General features: G+C 38.2%; 1 protein-coding gene across 2 annotated transcripts; it reads right to left on the bottom strand.

Moving 5' to 3' along the window:
• Positions 1-289: 289 nt before the first annotated feature.
• AADAT (aminoadipate aminotransferase) lies at positions 290-17559 on the bottom strand. Of its 2 annotated transcripts, XM_082758820.1 has the most exons (14): positions 17511-17559; positions 16438-16506; positions 14643-14811; positions 13556-13688; positions 12881-12955; positions 11496-11705; positions 10927-10992; positions 10090-10172; positions 8791-8887; positions 7917-7978; positions 5531-5595; positions 3954-4060; positions 3201-3302; positions 295-2014 (listed from the first exon to the last, which is right to left on the bottom strand). In XM_082758820.1, exons 2-14 carry the CDS (start codon positions 16502-16504, stop codon positions 1976-1978), a joined length of 1275 nt encoding a protein of 424 aa, XP_082614946.1. In that variant the 5' UTR covers positions 16505-16506; positions 17511-17559; the 3' UTR covers positions 295-1975. The 2 variants fall into 2 exon arrangements, with proteins under 2 accessions (XP_082614947.1, XP_082614946.1); XM_082758821.1 differs by lacking the exons at positions 7917-7978; positions 8791-8887 and having other exon boundaries at positions 290-2014.
• Between the last annotated feature and the right edge of the window lie 472 nt (positions 17560-18031).

Genomic DNA, 18031 nt, shown 5'->3' with positions numbered 1-18031 from the left:
TACAATCATTCGGGTCATGTATAGGGGGGCTACTTGTCCAGAATTTCTAGGCATTTATTGTCTACCAAAGGTCTGAAAATGCGACGGAACAGAGGTGTAGGTATGACAGCAAGTGCAAACAATGTTCCACTCAGCAAAGTGTCTGGAGCTCCAGCCTGCTCGGAGCTGAGCACCTCAGGCTGCTCTCTGTAGCTTTGCTGCAAACCCTCCCACAGCCGTTGCTGCCCCTACCTTGGTAGCACCAGAGATGCGCTTACAAAATGGAGCCCTCTCCTTCCCCGTATCCTCTCTTCCCCAACAGTAGATTGTGCTACTTGCATCAGATCTCCAAATCCAGCAATGAATAAAAGTGGCTATTTGCTTTTGGAGGGCTGAAATATAAAGGGAAAAAGAGCACTAACAAAACCTTCATTACCTGATCATTTCCATGTGAATCTGCTGCCTGGCATTTTCCTTTTGTATCTAAATGCCTTCCTCCAGGAGCATTTAATCACAGTGAATCCTGTGTCCCAGGAGACCAGAAACTGTACTATGAGGTTCAGTTAAACAGCATGTGCATATAAGATTTCACTACCATTGTTCACTTTGCATTGTTCAGGATATTAATTTAATTTTAGATGGTTCACCACAGTCAGGGAAAGAAAACCAAGCTCTCTCCAAATTAAATTAGCTGATAGTAAAAACATCTGATGTGCAGCAAATGGGACTGCATTTTCCTTACATTCAACTAGATAATCATTCAGAGCTCTGAAAGGTGAAGAGTATTATTCAACACATCACAAATGTAAGGCTTGCTTAATAATGATATTTTGATTACATTTTTCTAATTCGGGTCTGGCTTAACAATGGCAGTAGTATTTGCCTGAGAGCTCTAATCAGTCTTAAATGACATTCCCATTTATTCCTCTGTAAAATACAACAGCTATATTATTTTAATTAAATAGATATGTCAGCTCATTCTATTGTATAAAATTATTTTCTAAATTGAACGTGAGATAAAAATTGTTTTATTGATGATAGAAAAGTCTGAGCTTTCAAAATCCCTACACGTGGTTATGAAACTGAGTTGAAGCTGAAAACTCGCTGTTAAGCAGCAGTATAGAGAGGGCACTGTTAGTTTGGACTTCCATTAGCACCATCAAAAGTGTAAAAATGCAGAGATTCGTCTTGAAAGATTTGCAACTTCAAAGATAGTGTTGGTGCCCTAGGAGCAGCTTCGGGACTGCAGACTCCCCCCGGTGCTGTGCCACCCCAAGTGACTCTGTGCTAGGGCTGGCTTCAGCCATAGCACCAGCTTGCAGCGAGGATCAGAGGGAAACCTAGAGATGTGGGTTGGGCTGCAGAGTCATTAAGAAAAGTTGTTTTACTTACACCTTGATTTTGTCAGTTTCAAATTTAAAACATCCTTACATCATTTTTATCTGACAAAACTTTAGTAAAAGTAAATATTGATCTTCAAATCTTCAAAACCAGATACTGTACAGCGAGCCAAGAAGGAAAGTGGCACACAAAAACAATTCCAACTTAAGGTGTTGCAGGAATGTATCAGCTAGGATTAAGAAATAATGCTTAAGACCACCTCAGGTGTAACTTCCTAAGTAACTGATTTCCCTGCTTCCCAACCCAAACAGAAAACAAAAGCAAAAAAACAAAAACAAACAAACAAAAAACCAACAAATAAAATCTAACAGTACTATGGATTTGACAGGAAAAAAAAAAAAAACAGAACATTTTGTTCTTAACTATATAAAATGCTTTTGAATTGGAATAAAGTTAGTAATGTAATGTCCTGTCAAAAAAAGGCAAATTATTTCAGCTAAAAAATAGAAATAAAAATGAAAGAATGAAAAGCAATCCAAAGGAAACAACCACAGTGTTGTACTTGTTTTTAAAGTATTCTGATGAAATACAAGTGTTAACAAGTATTTTCTGGAGATATTTTTGATTGCTGTATGAGCTCTGTTCAGCTTTTCCATCAAGCTTCTTTTATAAGGTCAGCCAGTCTCCTGAAAGCCTGCAATGATACAAAGATAGTTCTCATTCATATTCCAGCATTACTTAAATAAACAGTAAATCTGTAAAGCTACTAAAACTACCCTAACAATATATGAACTCACAGTTTTATACTGCCAAATTCTGCTGATATTCTGTTTTACTTTTTTAACAATGCATATGGGCCTTGAATCATATTGTGACTAGATAAAGCTTCTACTAATCTGCTAGAAAATAAAAGGTAGGGCTTTCTGAAAAAAAAAAAAAAAAGACTATGTATAGTGATATTCAATGATTATGCAGAGTTCACCTGCAGCTAATGAGTTGTACTTTTAATATAACTAGTGATCCTTAGAAGTGTATCTCTTTTAAGGCAGTATAAGAGCCTAGAGGCTCCAAAGGTAAGAGAAAAAGAACAGTTTAGTGGGGAAACATGCAGTACAATGTCAGCAAGATACAATCTGACTGTCAGTAGTATGGTTATGAATTACTTTCATCAAGAAGAAGGAATAAATACAGAAGAAGAAAGAAAAGGAAAATAGAAACACCCTTCTGTTACAAGTGTTTGTAACTGAATGAAAATGAAACTCCAAATACTGAACTTGCAAGCAGCTGAATCAAAGGAGTATTAAATCTGCACAAATAAATATATCCTAGTCTTTCTCTCCACTGATTTTACAGATAGAGCCAAATAACATCCAAAACATTTGTAAAATACATAGATTCCTGAGAAATGAAATGCAACATGTATGTGAATTGTAGGAAAGAAAAACAATATTCTTTCGTGTGAAGGACTGACAACATATACAAAAAAGGTAATTCAGTCTCAAGAATGGACAACCTGGAAAATAAAGAAACATGATGCTTCCTAGTGCTAAGACAAACAGCAAAACTTACTCTGACTTCATTAAAGCCTTTCTGAATAATATCTGGGTTGATTAAGTGTGAGAATCTGCATGTATAAGATACATAGAAAAAAATCAAGTGGTCGTAAAAATTTAGTACCTTTCAGGCAATTTCCACATAAGTATCTTGCATAAGAAGTACTGCTTTAGAAGTACTGGCTTACTGTATAAGTACTAAAACAACTACATTAGGCAAATAAGAATATGCATAAGAAGTAAGTACTTAAAAATAAGGGAACATCGTTAATGTGAGAAACTGTTCTTGAAAAGAAAGTAAAAAAAAATAAAAATCCTCTCACTTACCAGATCCATCTGGGCTGGAGAAGATAGAGAGAAGGAAGCTCTGACATAAGAACTAGGCTCTGAACTATTGATATTGAATGCTCTTCCAGGAACAAGTAACACCTAAGTAAAAGTGATTAGACACCTAGGTACAACCACTTGTATGGTTTTAAAACAGTATATTATATTAAATTTTAGAAGGCTCACTGTTGAAACACCGATATCAGAACGTGGCTAAATATATTCTGCCTCTTCAAAACAGGAAGCTAAAAATATGGAAACTGGCATCAGACTTTCATAAAAAAAAAAAAAAAACAAAACAAAAAAAAACCAACAGAGAGCTCTTAGGCTGGTTGGTAACAAGGTCTGGCTTGTTATCACGTTTAGATGTACCAGTGTGGTGAGATCTAGTTTACTCAGTGCACGGTGTGATTGTAGAAACAAAATCACACTTAATTTCTCTTATTAAGATGATACATTTCTGTATTAATGATGGCTGCCCACTATGTTAGTATTATATATATATCATATATATTATATATATAGTTATATATGATTTAAATTTAAGCTGATTAAATATCAACATTTGAATACAGACAAGAAAATACTTTATTGAGTCACTACATTATTTGACAGTTGTGACTCAGAGACAGTGATGATTGGGCACTCAAGTTCCTTTACTTTTATGTGTGTGCATATGTGCAGATAGATATGGTAAATTTATTTTATCCTTTCCTCATTTAACATCATAAACCATTAAGCCATAAATCATACTTCTTTCTGCAAGGCTTTTTCCATGATCAACTGCTCTGTATCAGAAACTCCCTTAATTTTGATCCACAAGAACATGCCAGCAGCAGGAGGATACCATTCTGCCAAGCCTATAGAAAGAAAAAAGAACTGAATCAAAAAAAGAAACTTCTGCTCCACCTGTAATAAATACATTATAGATTCAGGGATGCGGATCTGTTGCTCCAATGAACTCAAAGGGAATTTGGCCACAGATCCAGAATGCCACTTGCTAAATTTATGATAATAATGAAATCTGTGTGCGCTTACTGCACTCATGCTGGTATTTTCAGAACTTTTTGCGAAAGAGATTACTTTGAATTTTGAAAAACCCAACTATTAAGAAATTAAATTTCTTGATTACATTGAGATCAAGTAAACACCCTCTCCAAGCAATCTAAAATATTTTTTCTGGTGCAGTTTATTCTAGTACTACATTGACTATCAATGTAATTTAAGTGTAGCAAAGCAGAAAAATGTTTTCCTTTAAATTGGTTATAGATTTTTGCCCAAAGAACATGGGAGTCTAGGAATTATGAGGAGGATGAGAGGGCTTAGAGAGGGTTTATGTTTTAAATCGTATATGCAGACTTACTGTGTACCTTTGTTTACCTAGTAACAATTCTTTACCTGTTTTAGGATGTGTTTTTTGAAAAAAATACTTATTTGACTTACCATCTTCATCTCTTCCTTGATATATTTAACCATTACGTATCTACAAAATAAAGGTCTGTTTTCTGTAATAATACGGCTCCTGTTTCTAAAAAAATGTGAAGACCCTATAATCTTACATATGAGTATATTTTCACAACACACCATAAGAGAACACGGTGCTATCATACTGTTTTGATATTTGGGAAACTGGGACAAAGGGGGTCCAAATTCAATAACCCATGATCATACAGATCCACGTAGAAAAAGAGGAAATACTTATCTAAAAAACATGAATTAGCAAGAGTAAGTACATTAGTGACATATGGTATTCAAGTACCTAGGTCCCACGGAAGTGTCTCAGCTAAGTGGGCAGTTCTTAAATAATTATTGCTGTTTCTACTTCAGACTGACTAAACGCGGTAAGTCACTAAAGGTAATTGCATTGGTGTTGATAAGTTTCTTTCTGTGCTCTGATCAACCACAGAAGTGGACATCTAAAATTCATTTCTGAAAGAAGGACCATCACTAGTACTGTATCAGTTGTTTGTATCTTCTTTTAAATTTAGGCCACTGAATCTGGGTATTTCAAACGGAGATTTTAAAGACAGAAATTTTAAACACTAGTATAAAAATACAGTGGACTGAAATACATGCTTTTTGTAAAACTGCTTTATACAGTAATGCAGTGAGCTTTTTACTCATCTTCATCTCGTCCCCCACCAGAAAAGCATGAAAACAGCAGCTTTAGATAATTTGTCCTAAGCTTAATATTTAATGTCATTGATTTGCTTATAGTGCTTACCTATCACTTCAGTCAAGAGATGACCTTTACTGATTTTTCTTGAACACGAAGATGATAAATAGCTAGAGAAAAAGTCTAAGTAATTAGCTGTGTTGCACTCACTGACCTTTTAACCACTTGTCAGCAGCAACAAGCATTGCATCCCGCTGGGTCTTGTAGAACTCCACAACTCTGAAAGTAAATTATAAATTCCAAGTCATGATCCCATAGTGCTTCAGAGTCTATTTGTTTCCAAAAGCAGAAACAAGGCTTTTCTACTTTAACAAATAAAATGCACACTTGGTGGAAATATGAGTATATCCTAGATCAGCACAATACAATAATGTGTATATGAAACTTTGTATATGTATCAGAAAGGTCTTGAATGCTTCAGTGTCTCTCCAGCAATGCACAGATCAATCGGATAAAGGACGTGCCTTTGTAGTTGCTTCTTAATATTTACAGGTCAGGGAAAATTCAGTACTAAACAATACATGATATCCATTCTATCATATCAGTGGATACAAGCCGTGTTAGCAACGGTAATCGCACAAAAGAAGCATATAGAAGAAAATGAAAGACGTGTACATCTGTAAAGGCACATACTTGATATTGGTGCATTTGGGTTGAATTTCTGTAATAGGTACACAAGGAAACGATATTTCATAAAGTAAAAAGCAAATCACATGATAAACTTGTCATGACTATCTGACAGCTTCCCCTTTGAAGCTATTGCCTTTACACTTTAACTAAAACTTCCAAATAATTCAATGTCTTACTTGGGAAAATGACCTGAACCTAAGTTCCAATAGGGACAAGTCTTGTACAGTTACTACTTCTGTTGGCATAAAATTAGAGAGCTGTGATTCTGCAATGGTAGACACGAAAAATGTTTGATACAGATTTCATAAATCTGGTGTAAAGGGGTTTCCTTCCCTGGGGATAAACTGTACTTAGTAATTTTATATGTACATTTTTGATACTCTTTGAACCCGGAGCTTTGATTTCTGCATGTATTTTATTGAACCTGATAGACAAACAACATGTATCTCAAGGACACGGATTATATCAATTGCCACACTCTGCAAGAAATGGTAAATCTTCTGCAATTTTTACTGCATCATAAATTCTGTCGTAACTTCTCTACCTTTTTGTGATGTTCTTTCACTTTCATATTGGAATGAAATTATAAGCATGAGACAAGACTTCCATAGAAATTTAACTGCTCCAAACCACAGCCTAGCTACTAGTCAGGAACATGATCTGACAAGTCAACTGACCCCAATGAAATCACAAGGAAATTGTACTCAGTTGTTGGGCCTAATCAATAAGTCACCTGACAGTGGGGTCTAGAAGGTTATAAAGGGCTGTAGCTAGCCTACTATAACACTGCTTTCATTAGGTCAAGAGGAAGAACAGCTTTCTGGGTTGAATAAGGTTGCCTCACTGTTGGGAAGAAGGTAAGTGAAAAGATGTTTAAGATGTATCTTCTAGTTGCTGAAAGTAGAGCTGAAGCGTGGCCCAAGTTCCCCTACAAAATCTATCATTATGCTCTTATTTCTTATACATATCCCATGGAACCTAAAACAAGGCAAAGCTAGGGCTGTTTTTTTTTCTTTTTTTTTCTTTTTAGCTAGTGGTAGTTACAGTATAGTTAACAGTTAGATGCTCAGGGCACAGAAGTGGCTGTTGCAGTCAGACATAAGAAACTTTTTCATGCTTTTCTCACATTCCAGTTACAAGGCTTTAAGATGCATAACATACTACCCCTTGATGCAGAAACCTGGAGTTCTAAGGGTATTTAAGTATTTTTGAAATATATTTGAAATATATATTTGAAATGAAGTATGGATACTCCCAGGAAAACAACTGAAAAATAAATGCTTGTTGGTCACTGTAAGAAATGCCTCACTGAGTTAGACCCTGAACCCTCTGTCACCAAATATGGTGATAGAGGAAATGTTTAGTGAGTCTAGGTGAACCTTGATGTTTTCTGTAGTGCTTTCTGTTCTTATTTCTCCAGCATCCCCAATAATTGGATTAAGGCTGTTAGAGGATGAATCACTGAGCTAGGGAGGGAAGAATTCCCATATAGAAGCCATGCTGACTCCTGTGTAAGACTATCTTAGTGATCTTAGTCTCTGTTATAGACGCTATCTAGCAGTGATGATATCTTCATTTACTGCCCTGTAGCTCCCAGGATCCTCTTCAGTTCTTTTCAGATTGGAGTTGCATAGTTGCTATGCTAGGGGACCAACAGATTTCCAGCCTGTAGTGGTAGTTTGCATGCCTTGACCTGCATTTCTGCAGTTTGTTCACAGCGTTCCTTCAGCACTTTCATAGGAATACTGCCAGTCTTGCTGACCTGGCTTACCCCATTAGCCTAGGACTGCTCATCTGTTTACCTCAAACTGATACATCTCCTCTGGCCTGTTCGCTGTAAGGAGTATTTTGTGTAGGTAACAAGAAGCAGCATGACAGATGATGGGATTCAGCACGTGACATGATCCTACCTGTCTATATGCTCCAAAAAGCCCTTTTCTCCCCATTGCTGAAGAAGCTGTGATATCATAATCTAAAGAAATAAAGCACACCATCAATACCATATTTTAAACAGGACTTTTCCACAATCATCAAAAGACATGTAGTCATATCTTATTCAGAATTCCACATGGGCAAGCAATTGCATGCGTGGTCTCTTGGAGTCCTTTACAGACAGATGTAGCAGCAGCAACAGACAGTTTTATTCCATGTTACATCTGTCTCCAAGGTTCCTTAAGTATTTAGATGCTGGGGCAGGAGGAAGAAAGTCAAGTGGAGAGCTAAAGGAAGGCAATGTGTGTTGCTTTACAGGAGTTTCTTCCACCCCATCAGTCTCTCTGCTTCAATACTGCCTCTATGATGAATTAGCAGAGCTAGAAGATGAAGGTCATATCTAGATGTGCTTGATGTCTCTCTCCTTTACTTATTACTAATTATAAAAGGGCTGTAGATGGCTGACTGTGTTGTGATGCCTGTGCGCTGCCAGTAGTCTTTTAGCTACTGACTAATGAAAAATGGAGGGGGGAGTACTTCCAATGTATGCTTTATGTTGAGGTTTTTCAAGTGAACCTACTGTCAAGAGAAAATTTAAATCTTGGTTCTTGAAATCTGATGGCTAAGGGCATGTTAGCTGAAGCAGTGGTGCTTTCCATGCACTAAGATACCCTCAAGGCCTGGTTGTAATTTCTTTGGTGGTCTCTCTTCTTTGGCAAAAATGACAATGCAGGTTTTTATAACTAAAACTGACAACTGCAAAGCAGCTATAAAATGTTTGTTCTTGGTTTCCTGTACCATGAAGTATGTTATCTTTTCTCAATACAATTCAGTTAGCAGTTTAGTACTTGCCTGTGTGAAAGTGCTGGTGTGCATTGTTGAAACCTGAATGTGTAGAATAACTCTGTCGATAAGAGGCTTAGGACCTGTCAGAAAACCTATTCTCAACCTAGAAGAAATAAAAAAAAAAAAAAATACTACAGGAAATGCAATATGCTAATCTTTGTGTAAGTTATTGTTTAACTTATAACTGGAAAACCTGTAACCATTTCACTTACACTGTAAGGATCTTTTATGCATTTATATCTTCATACTGCTGTAAGTCCCAGCTTTAACCAACTTGTGAGCTAAGTATTGGTCATGAGAAAAAATAAATAAAAATGGCTTTTAATGCTTACAGTTGCTTCCTGGTTCTGGGACTTCAGGACCTATCCCAAATTTGTAGGATTTTCTCTGCAACCATAAGGATTACATGAATCAAAGGGAAGGAAAGGTGGATTATTCACATAACTGAAATCACGAATGCTCATGTTTTATGGAAAAACAGATAGGAACTAACAAACAGGCTTGCTCTTTTTGCTTGCTTTCAGCACTGCAGAATAAACAGAATCTACACTGATAAACTAGGCTCTTATTCATTTCAAGGCTTATGACCCATCTTTACTCAGATTGTCTGGAGCAGTTATTTGAAGAAAAATAGAATCAGTAAGCTCAGATGTGTTGTTGACAAAGATAAGATTGCATCATGCCTTTTTGTAGTTTCACTTCTCAAAGTGTAATCACACTTAGCATCATGTTGTCTCCCCGCTTCCTTGGGGATGGAGTTACAATCCACTAGCTGCCAGTGCAGAATTCACATTATTTCATGTCTATCAGAATAGTAAGCAGAAGTGAGTTAAAAATCAAACAAGTCAATCTGTGTAATTGAAAACAGCCAGCCTAATTTTTCAGATGGAGACAATCGGTAAGAACTGAAGAGATCAGTATAATGCTATGCTTGTTAAGAATGATGCCATCATTTCTCTTTTATATTGGAAGCGCAGGGAGTCTGCAGGAATGGTAAGAGAAGAAATGGAAAAAATTTCTTAGGAGTTGCAGAACAGAGCTGTAGCCCAGCATCTTGGTCTTTCTGCCTGTATGGTGCCTGGAAGACTGGGCTGCCTGGGTCAAATGGCCTATCAGTATCAGGAGGGAAACTGAATTTGAAGTAAAATAACTGTGAAGATATTACAAGAAAAGCGAGCAAGCTGAAGAAAAGTACTTTCGAGAAAAAAGTACTAGATAAAAAAATTGACATGTCTGATCATGTCAGAGGTAGTATTAGTATTAGGACTTAACACACAATGCTGAGCGGTCTGGAGCTGGCCTTACCCAGATGAGAGAATTTTAGAGAAAGAGTCAGTCCTGATAACTCGGCCATCCAAATCCATTGAGAGGAAAGTTGGAGCCCATGGCTTGGAAGAAAAAAAAAATATTGAAGTTGCTAGTATGAATTATGGAAGAATTACTTTCTTTGCTAAGAAGACATAATTATTTCTTAAAAATTTTGCTAGCAAATATTTTAGATGGATATTCAAAGGACAAAACGCAGTAACTTGCTTGCAAATGATTGTTTAGATGAGCTGTCTGAGATGTGATAACTTTCTATGAAAGTCATCAAGAATCAATGTTGTCACTTCTTGATGCTTAGCCCATTGCTCTGCATACAAGTGTTCAGTTCAAGTTTTGGTATGGTGCCATAAGTAGGGGAGATAAATAATGGATTCTCTGACAAGGTGTTTTGGGAAATCTCCCTTGGAGTCTCTAAAAGGCAAAGGGGTAGAAATTAGCTGCACTAGATTGGAAGTAGGTGGTCTTCCATTGAATGGAGAAGTGATTGGGCTGAAAGGAACATTAAGAGGCTGCTATTTTTACAAGGCTGCCTCAGTGGCATATTTGTTCTGCTCTGCGGGAAAAGCCTTTGCCACTTTCTTAATACTGAAAGAAATTCTGTCCTTTTTAAAGCTTAAGGAATTTAAACCACCATGATTAACTGGCTGATGCAATAAAATACCATAAAGGGGACAAATACTCAAACTAGTAATAGACTGCTAGGCCTGCAACTAATTTGGAAGGACATGAAAAAGAGCATGCAGGAAGATTCATGGCTCAAACCTTAGTTCTGCTTGGGACAAGAAAATGCGCTACTTAGTATAAAAGACAGATTACCTTTTCAAACTGAAGGAAGTAGTAAGGATCATCTTCTATTATAAGGAAATCATATTTTCTTGCAAGCTAAAGAAAGAAATTAATACAAAGAAAAGATTGATTAAAATGTCAAGACTGTAAATTCAGTTATTTGTATACTGTGGGTCTATTACCAGGACCACACCATGATCCCACGCATTCACTATGTACAAGGTCCAGAAGGTTTTACATGCCCAGTCTGGAGCAATTTAAACAGTAGACATAGTACTTGTAGTGGAAGGACAGGTATGTAACTGAAGGTCTACTCCATGTAGTGTTTAAACTGTACAGTACACTTGCAGTAAACACACTCTGAAGCCCATGGCAAAAGTAGCAGTCAGCAATGGGCTACTACTGAAAAAAAAATTACCTAATGCATAGTCTACTTCTGCAGAATTGTCATGAAAGATTTTACTTTGAATCAAGTTATGGGAAGAATGTCTACTAGAGCAATAATGAGCCCAATGCCACACATGAGGTATCCTTAACTGAAACAAGACTGACATTTATCCATTTCTACCAACAAGTTTCATAAAGCCCCAGCTATGTACCTGGTAGATCTCCTTCTTGCGCTCTGCAGTCAGAGAGTTGCCAGTTGGGTTGCAGCCATTCGGAATAGTATATAGGAATTTTGGGAGACTGTGACGATGACTTTTTATATCTTCTGGACTCCAAGCAGACAGAATTTCTTTTAGAGCGTTTGGAATAATGCCATGTTGGTCACTAGGAACGTTAATAATGTTACAACCCAAAGGTCTCAGCTGTTGATAGGAGGAACAAAACTGTTATAATACTGTAATTCTTAAGTCTTTCTTCTGTCATTTTATCATAGAAGCTTTATAATACCAGTCTTTATATCTATCTCAAACTCTGCTTCCTTGTGATTCCAAGGAAAGCTTGCCTCAGCTTGCTGTGCAGCTTGTCAAACTTGGTGTGTAACTCTTAATTTGCTCTGTTAAGCCACCTGAGGAAAAGCAGGTAACTAATGTGTAATTGGTCCTCTTCTATAGGAGATGTCATGATTTTGCAAGCAGAAAGGTATTTCAGGAGTTGTGCTCTCATACTCTCAACACAGAGTAAGTACTGAAACTTCATTTCCTGCTGACAATTTGCATTCTACTTAAGTGGAAGTGCCAGAACTGTAAGCTACTCCCCACTGACAAAGGGCAAAGAATCTGTTCTCAGTAGATATATTCAGCAATACAAGGGAAAAGATGCTACTGTAATGACATGTTGACAGCAGTATGAAAAGATATAGGAAATACACTAACAAAAAAGTACACTGTCTCCCCTCTGTGGAATTTGAGTTTGTACCATGTAGCTAAGCATTTCAATGTAAAAATTGAAGTTGCTGCCAAAGTATCTTTGATTAGCCAAACATGTTCTCAAATTTAGCATAGTCAACAATATCAAAATTCCTGTTGATGCAAAGGGAAACTAGACTGGAGTGGTATATCATCCATCCTAACTTCTCTTACAGTTCTTATGCATTTTTAGTTGATGTTAAATTATGTACTGATTATTTTTTCAGAGGTAAACTTATTTTTGTACAGTTATTAATATTTTAAAACTCATGGATGTTCCATGCCTATTCCAACTTATGGGACTTATAGGTACAGTATCAGTGTAAACAGACTATAAAATACTTCAGTTATAAACATGCTGACATGTTGAAATTACCTACTTATAAATTTGTTTCCAACTGAGTAGGCTGTGACAGCTTTCTTCCCAATCTCAAACATGACCTTTGTCCTAGGATTTAGAAAAGGATATTTTGTCCTGGCAATAGTTTTTATAAATTAATGTTTATGAACTTAATCAGACTGACAGTAAAAACTCAATTCTTAAATGTTTTTGCAGTAAATACAGGTCAAATAAGCCTGCAGATGTAATATATTGCTGTTCAAATTCATAGCTTTGTTGCTTAAATACTTACAGCTGCTAGTGTCCCAGCATATGTAGGTGCATCCAAAAGGATGTTGTCTCCAGGATTAATGAGCATTTCAAATACCTGTGAAAGAAAACAGTGTATTTTGGAAAGATTTTACATGTACTTCATAGTTCCAACTTTAGTGGGATTATAAATCTTGATTACATTTCAGTAATTCCCTAACAATTTAACTAAGCTGTGTAGAAAACAGATGAAGAATCTGCTTTCGAAACCAAATCAAGCAAGGTAATCAGTTAGGGAATAACAATTTGCAATGAAAGCAGTTCTCTATACAAATGAAATGGTGCTTCAGTTACAGAAAGGATCAACTAAGCAGCAGTGGACTGAAAAGGCTAAGTATTTAAGTCTAACACAATTATAATTGAGCTACAGCAAAGCAAATAATGCATCAATTACTGCACTGCTTGAGTAATGTGAAATGTTATACTAGATTTTCTGACAGACTTCTTGGTTTTTCCAAACTCAGGTATTTTTGATATGAGACTGCCCAATGTTCTTTATGGTCTATTATCTTGTGTTGATAATATGCTGAGATGTGCATTTAACAAACTACTCTGTGTATTGTTATATACTGACACTTAATGCTGAGTATAACTGAACTGATAGAAGAAAAAACATCTCTTTGAAAGTACTTCTTACATATGGAGTTTTTGGTCTTACTTTGCACAAGCCTTCCTGGCTGCCAGTTGTGACACACACTTCCATTTGTCCTTGCTCAGGACTATAGTTGGCTGTTGGTGGATTGTGTAGATTTCTCTGAAAGTTCTTTAACCAAGACAACAGTTCTGGAATCCTGAAACATGAATAAGATAAGGTGCATCTACTATCTTATATAGGCCAAAGATGGGCTGCTCCTCTAAATCAGTGTCAAATCTTGCACAGTTCAGAGTCTGATTTAACCATCACTTGCTTTATCAAATGATGAAATATACTTTTTTATGGAAGAGCAGAAGAGATGAATGGTTATGGTCTACAGACCAAACTACCTTGGTAGAAATGACTTAGCAATGATGAAATACGGATGGAGGCTAAACAGCATCTTTTCCTAGGAATGGTTTTTCCATACTCAAATGTGGCAATGTGACAAAGCTTGCAACGCTTCTGGAAACAGGCTGTAGGTAGTAAGAAACCTGGAAATGGGCTCTTCAAAAATGCCTTAGGGTTCTGCAGGATGTTCATAACTGTCTGCATACTTAAGTTGTGACTTTTCCTAATATTAAAGTGAACACATTACTCTATGTCCTGTGTGCCTATGTAGGTACATAAGTATTTTTGCAAGTGTCAAAAACCTAATTTGGTGCTAGCTGTTTGAGTGCTAAACTAACAATATAAGCATTGTTTATACTAAAAATGTCAATACTATAAATACTTCAATTCAACTACCACAAGAAGTATGGGTTGACTTCTTTAATACATGGTACCAAGTAAGAGCAAAACAAACACTTCAAGATGTAGAAACTGTGCACTGCAGTGCAGTATCATTTAATGAGTATCTTATTGCAAAATGAGTCCTTTTAGTGATCTAGGATTTGGATTCTCAAACACCAGCAGCAAGAAAATGCTCTGGCTTATGAATTTTGAATATTAAAAAATTATTCATCTACTCAGAAATTTCCACTGAAATGTAAATACTGAGGAAAACTGAAAAGTTAAAGCTGTTTTTGTGAAGATCAATTAATACAATAAAAAAGGATTTAATGACCCTTTGATTCCAGTATCTTTAAGTGCAAGCAGCCTTCATAGATACCCTGCTGAGGCGGAGTACTGAAGAGCCCTCTTCATCAAATCTTCCCCAATCTCAACAGCATTTCCATGTCCAATGGCAACAGTAGCCTTCTTAAATGGAAAAACATTAGGGTTTGGTGCCCCTCCAGCCAGAGAGATGAGAGATGGAGGAGACCTTTGCATCAATTCAGCTAGAGTAAAAGGAAAAAAACTTGATTACAATCTGATTATTGCAAGAGCTGCTCACACAATTTAGTTAGTATCTAATAACAGACTATAGAAGTTTGTTCTGTTTTTCACTTCATTGTTTAACAATTCATGAATTGAGAAAGATGGTAACTCATTTTAACCTCTCCTTTCTCTGTGGTTTAAAAAGATGGGGGGGGGGAGGAACAACACCAAAATTCTCTTTAAAGTAAAAATAGTTTTTTCTTGCCTCATCTAGACTGTTTTTATGTTATTAGAAAACCTTTTTGACTGATACCTCTAAGCTTGCGGAATTTAAAATCTTAATGTCCTTCTGTTTAGACTGATTTTGAATGACTTTTATGTTCTGCCTCATTTTAGTTAACATGGCAGTACACTGCTACCAGTGTACTACATCTATGATGACAGTGTTTCCATAAGGGAGTGGGAATTGTTCTGGCAGCACAGCTTTAGTGGCAGAGGCACTGTGTAAATAAGGCAGTATGAAGAAAATGTTGACAATTCTTGCTTTAAAGTCAATTTCACAATCATTCAGATCCAATCTATGCTCTGCTTGCAGCAGAGACTGGACTGCATTTGGCAATTGCACTTGACTGCGTTCAGTCTAAGAGCTCAGAGTATGGCATTCACACTGGCTTGATGCTTTTACATCAGATATGAGGGGAAAGAGGATACCAAATCTGGTGTTGAGCTTCCTGATATCGGGTTTATTCTTTACTACTTATTAGCAAACTTGAGCAGGGGGAGTTAATTCTTATCAGTTCAGCAGTATGATTCAAGTCTCTGACTTGTGGTTTTATAAGAAGATTTAATTTATCAAAACTGCAGTGCTGATGTCTTTTTATACAAGCCATGCTACTTAATATTTGTGTTATCACGCGTATCAATGTATCACTTAAAAGGTGAATAGAGAGTAACTAGAGTGAATTAGTTGACTTAGCTGTACCTGCATTAAATAATTTAAGCAGAGCAGTAAATGCCAACCCCTTGCCAGGAGAGGAAATTGACCCCTGAAGGCTTAACTACTGATATATGTCTCATGCTCTGATTCTGTCAGGTCCCCATAGGTTTCAACTGAGTAAGCAAGTAGGCAGTTAACCTTTTCTATTTGTCACCCAGAAGACTATGTAACATAGTAGCCTAAAGATAGCAGTGTAACATAGAAAAGGAAAATGTAGTAACAATGAGCTGGGGTTGGGGAATCTATTAGTAGGATACAGGAAAGTTCGGTGGAGACATGCTGGGACTGAATTTCAAGACATTAGCAGTTTTGTTCCTGGGCAATGAGTGTAAATTGAGTAACAAGCTCTGCCAAAAGCTTTGCTTCAGAAGCAGTAGCAGAGACTTTCAGGCACATGTTTAAGTGACAGAACAATGCTATTTCTTCTGTCCAGATGGGTTTCTGAAATGGTTTGAGGCAATTTACTTTTCTTTACGCCTGTCTAACATCTCCAGTTTAAAAAGAGCAGTTAGCTGGCCTTGCAAATACTTGTCAGCTTATAGCACAATATTCTCTTAAGCCGTTTCAAGCTGTTAGCCACGATAACTCAGAAAAGTCCAGAACGCAAAGATATTCTTCCAGAGTCCCTACAAAGAAGGTGTATACTCACTCAGAAGTCTTATTGGAGATTCCTTTCTTGCTGCACTCACAGTCGTGATAAACCGAGAATAATTCATATCTGTGGGGAAAGCAGATAGTTGGACATAACGCTGGGAGGAAAGTGCTTCTGGTATGGACATCTGCCACAAGTGAAGCCTCCAATTTGCCATCTCCATAGCTGTGGCCTTTTGTAAATCAATTGTCAATTCATCCATGTTGAAATCAGTGTTGGATTTCTGTTTGGAATTAGTTTTTTTTCCCTTTATGCCCAGTGGTTACTGGGAGGCTGTGACGTGAGGCTGGCACAGGGAGATTAGGCCACGTGCTGCTGGTCAGATAGCAGCACTGTGGCATTGATCTGGGAATTTGGTGCTTGGCTACTGAACAGAAAGTCTTTCCCCTCCCTTTACTTTCCATGTATTTTAAAGACCAGCTTACAAATGTAGAAGTGTTGACAAGACCTTCAACACCCATCAGCTTTTTGAAAATGAGAATCCAGCTGAATAAAGCTGGATTCAGTATTGCGTTTAATGTGCTTTAATGATTGCAAGCCAGCATAGAGTCACAACACTTCTCAAGCTGGAGGTGGTTGTCCTCAGGAAGGGTAATTCAGGATGTTTTTTAGACTGCTACAGACCTGTGTGTTCCTCCCTTTTGCTGGCGCCAGATTCAGCTGATAGCAGAAAGCATTCCTGCAGGGGGCTTCACGGCCCGCTCTCGCGGGTAAGCTATCGGCTTTCTAGGGAAGCATAGCAAGCGAGTGAAGGGCGGAAAGATCTTGTGATTTTCAACAATATTTCAAAGCGTGCTTTCACCGAGCTCGCAGAAAAACAACTCTGTAGCAACCCGAACAACATCTTTGTGATTAGAAACGGCCCGTCAGGCAAGAATGGTTAAAGAAGTCACGCTTTGTGCAAACACCGCTTCCAACCTCACCCCCAGCAGCAGCAGCACACCCTCCCTGCGCAGCCGCTTGTGCCTTAGCTTGGGGCACGGCTCCGGCCCCCCCCCCCACTCCCATTTCGCGGCTCGGGGGCGGCACCGTCGACCCCCGTCCCCCTCCCCGCTGGGGCAGGCACCTACCGGCGGGACGGGGACAGGGCCGGGGCTGGCACCGGGCGGGTGGCGGCGGCGGCTGCCCGCGGTGCTGGGCATGTGCGGGACCGCCCGGGGGCGGGACGGGGCTGGAGGGGGCCGGAGGCGGCATCGGGGCATGGGGGGAGGAGGGAGAGGGCAGGGAGCGGGGGGGTCTGTCTGGGGCCGGGAGGTGTTGGTGAACGTGGAGCCCCGGGGGCAGACTGCTGCCGCTGGTCGCTGCGGCCTCTCCTGGGGCTGCACGGCGAGAAGGAACGCGATGTGTTAAAACACGGCAGAAAGGGTTTCCTTCTCCAACCAGTTCATGCTCTATTTCACTTATGTTAAAGTGTCTTCTGGTAAAAGGGAGGGCGACAGATCAGAACTTGAAGCAGGACATGTAAAAGTAAATTCCTCCCTCCCCTCCAGTTAAGCAGGATCTCAACAGGTGCTGCACACCGATCCTGCACCGTGTGTAGCTACTGCTACAGAGAGGCTCAGAAACACAGCCTCATCTAGTCACAGCTTTG

The sequence above is a fragment of the Aythya marila genome (assembly GCF_965140915.1).
Source record: "Aythya marila genome assembly, chromosome: 4".
Taxonomy (NCBI): Eukaryota; Metazoa; Chordata; class Aves; order Anseriformes; family Anatidae; genus Aythya; species Aythya marila.
This window is presented reverse-complemented; position numbering and strand designations above follow the sequence as displayed.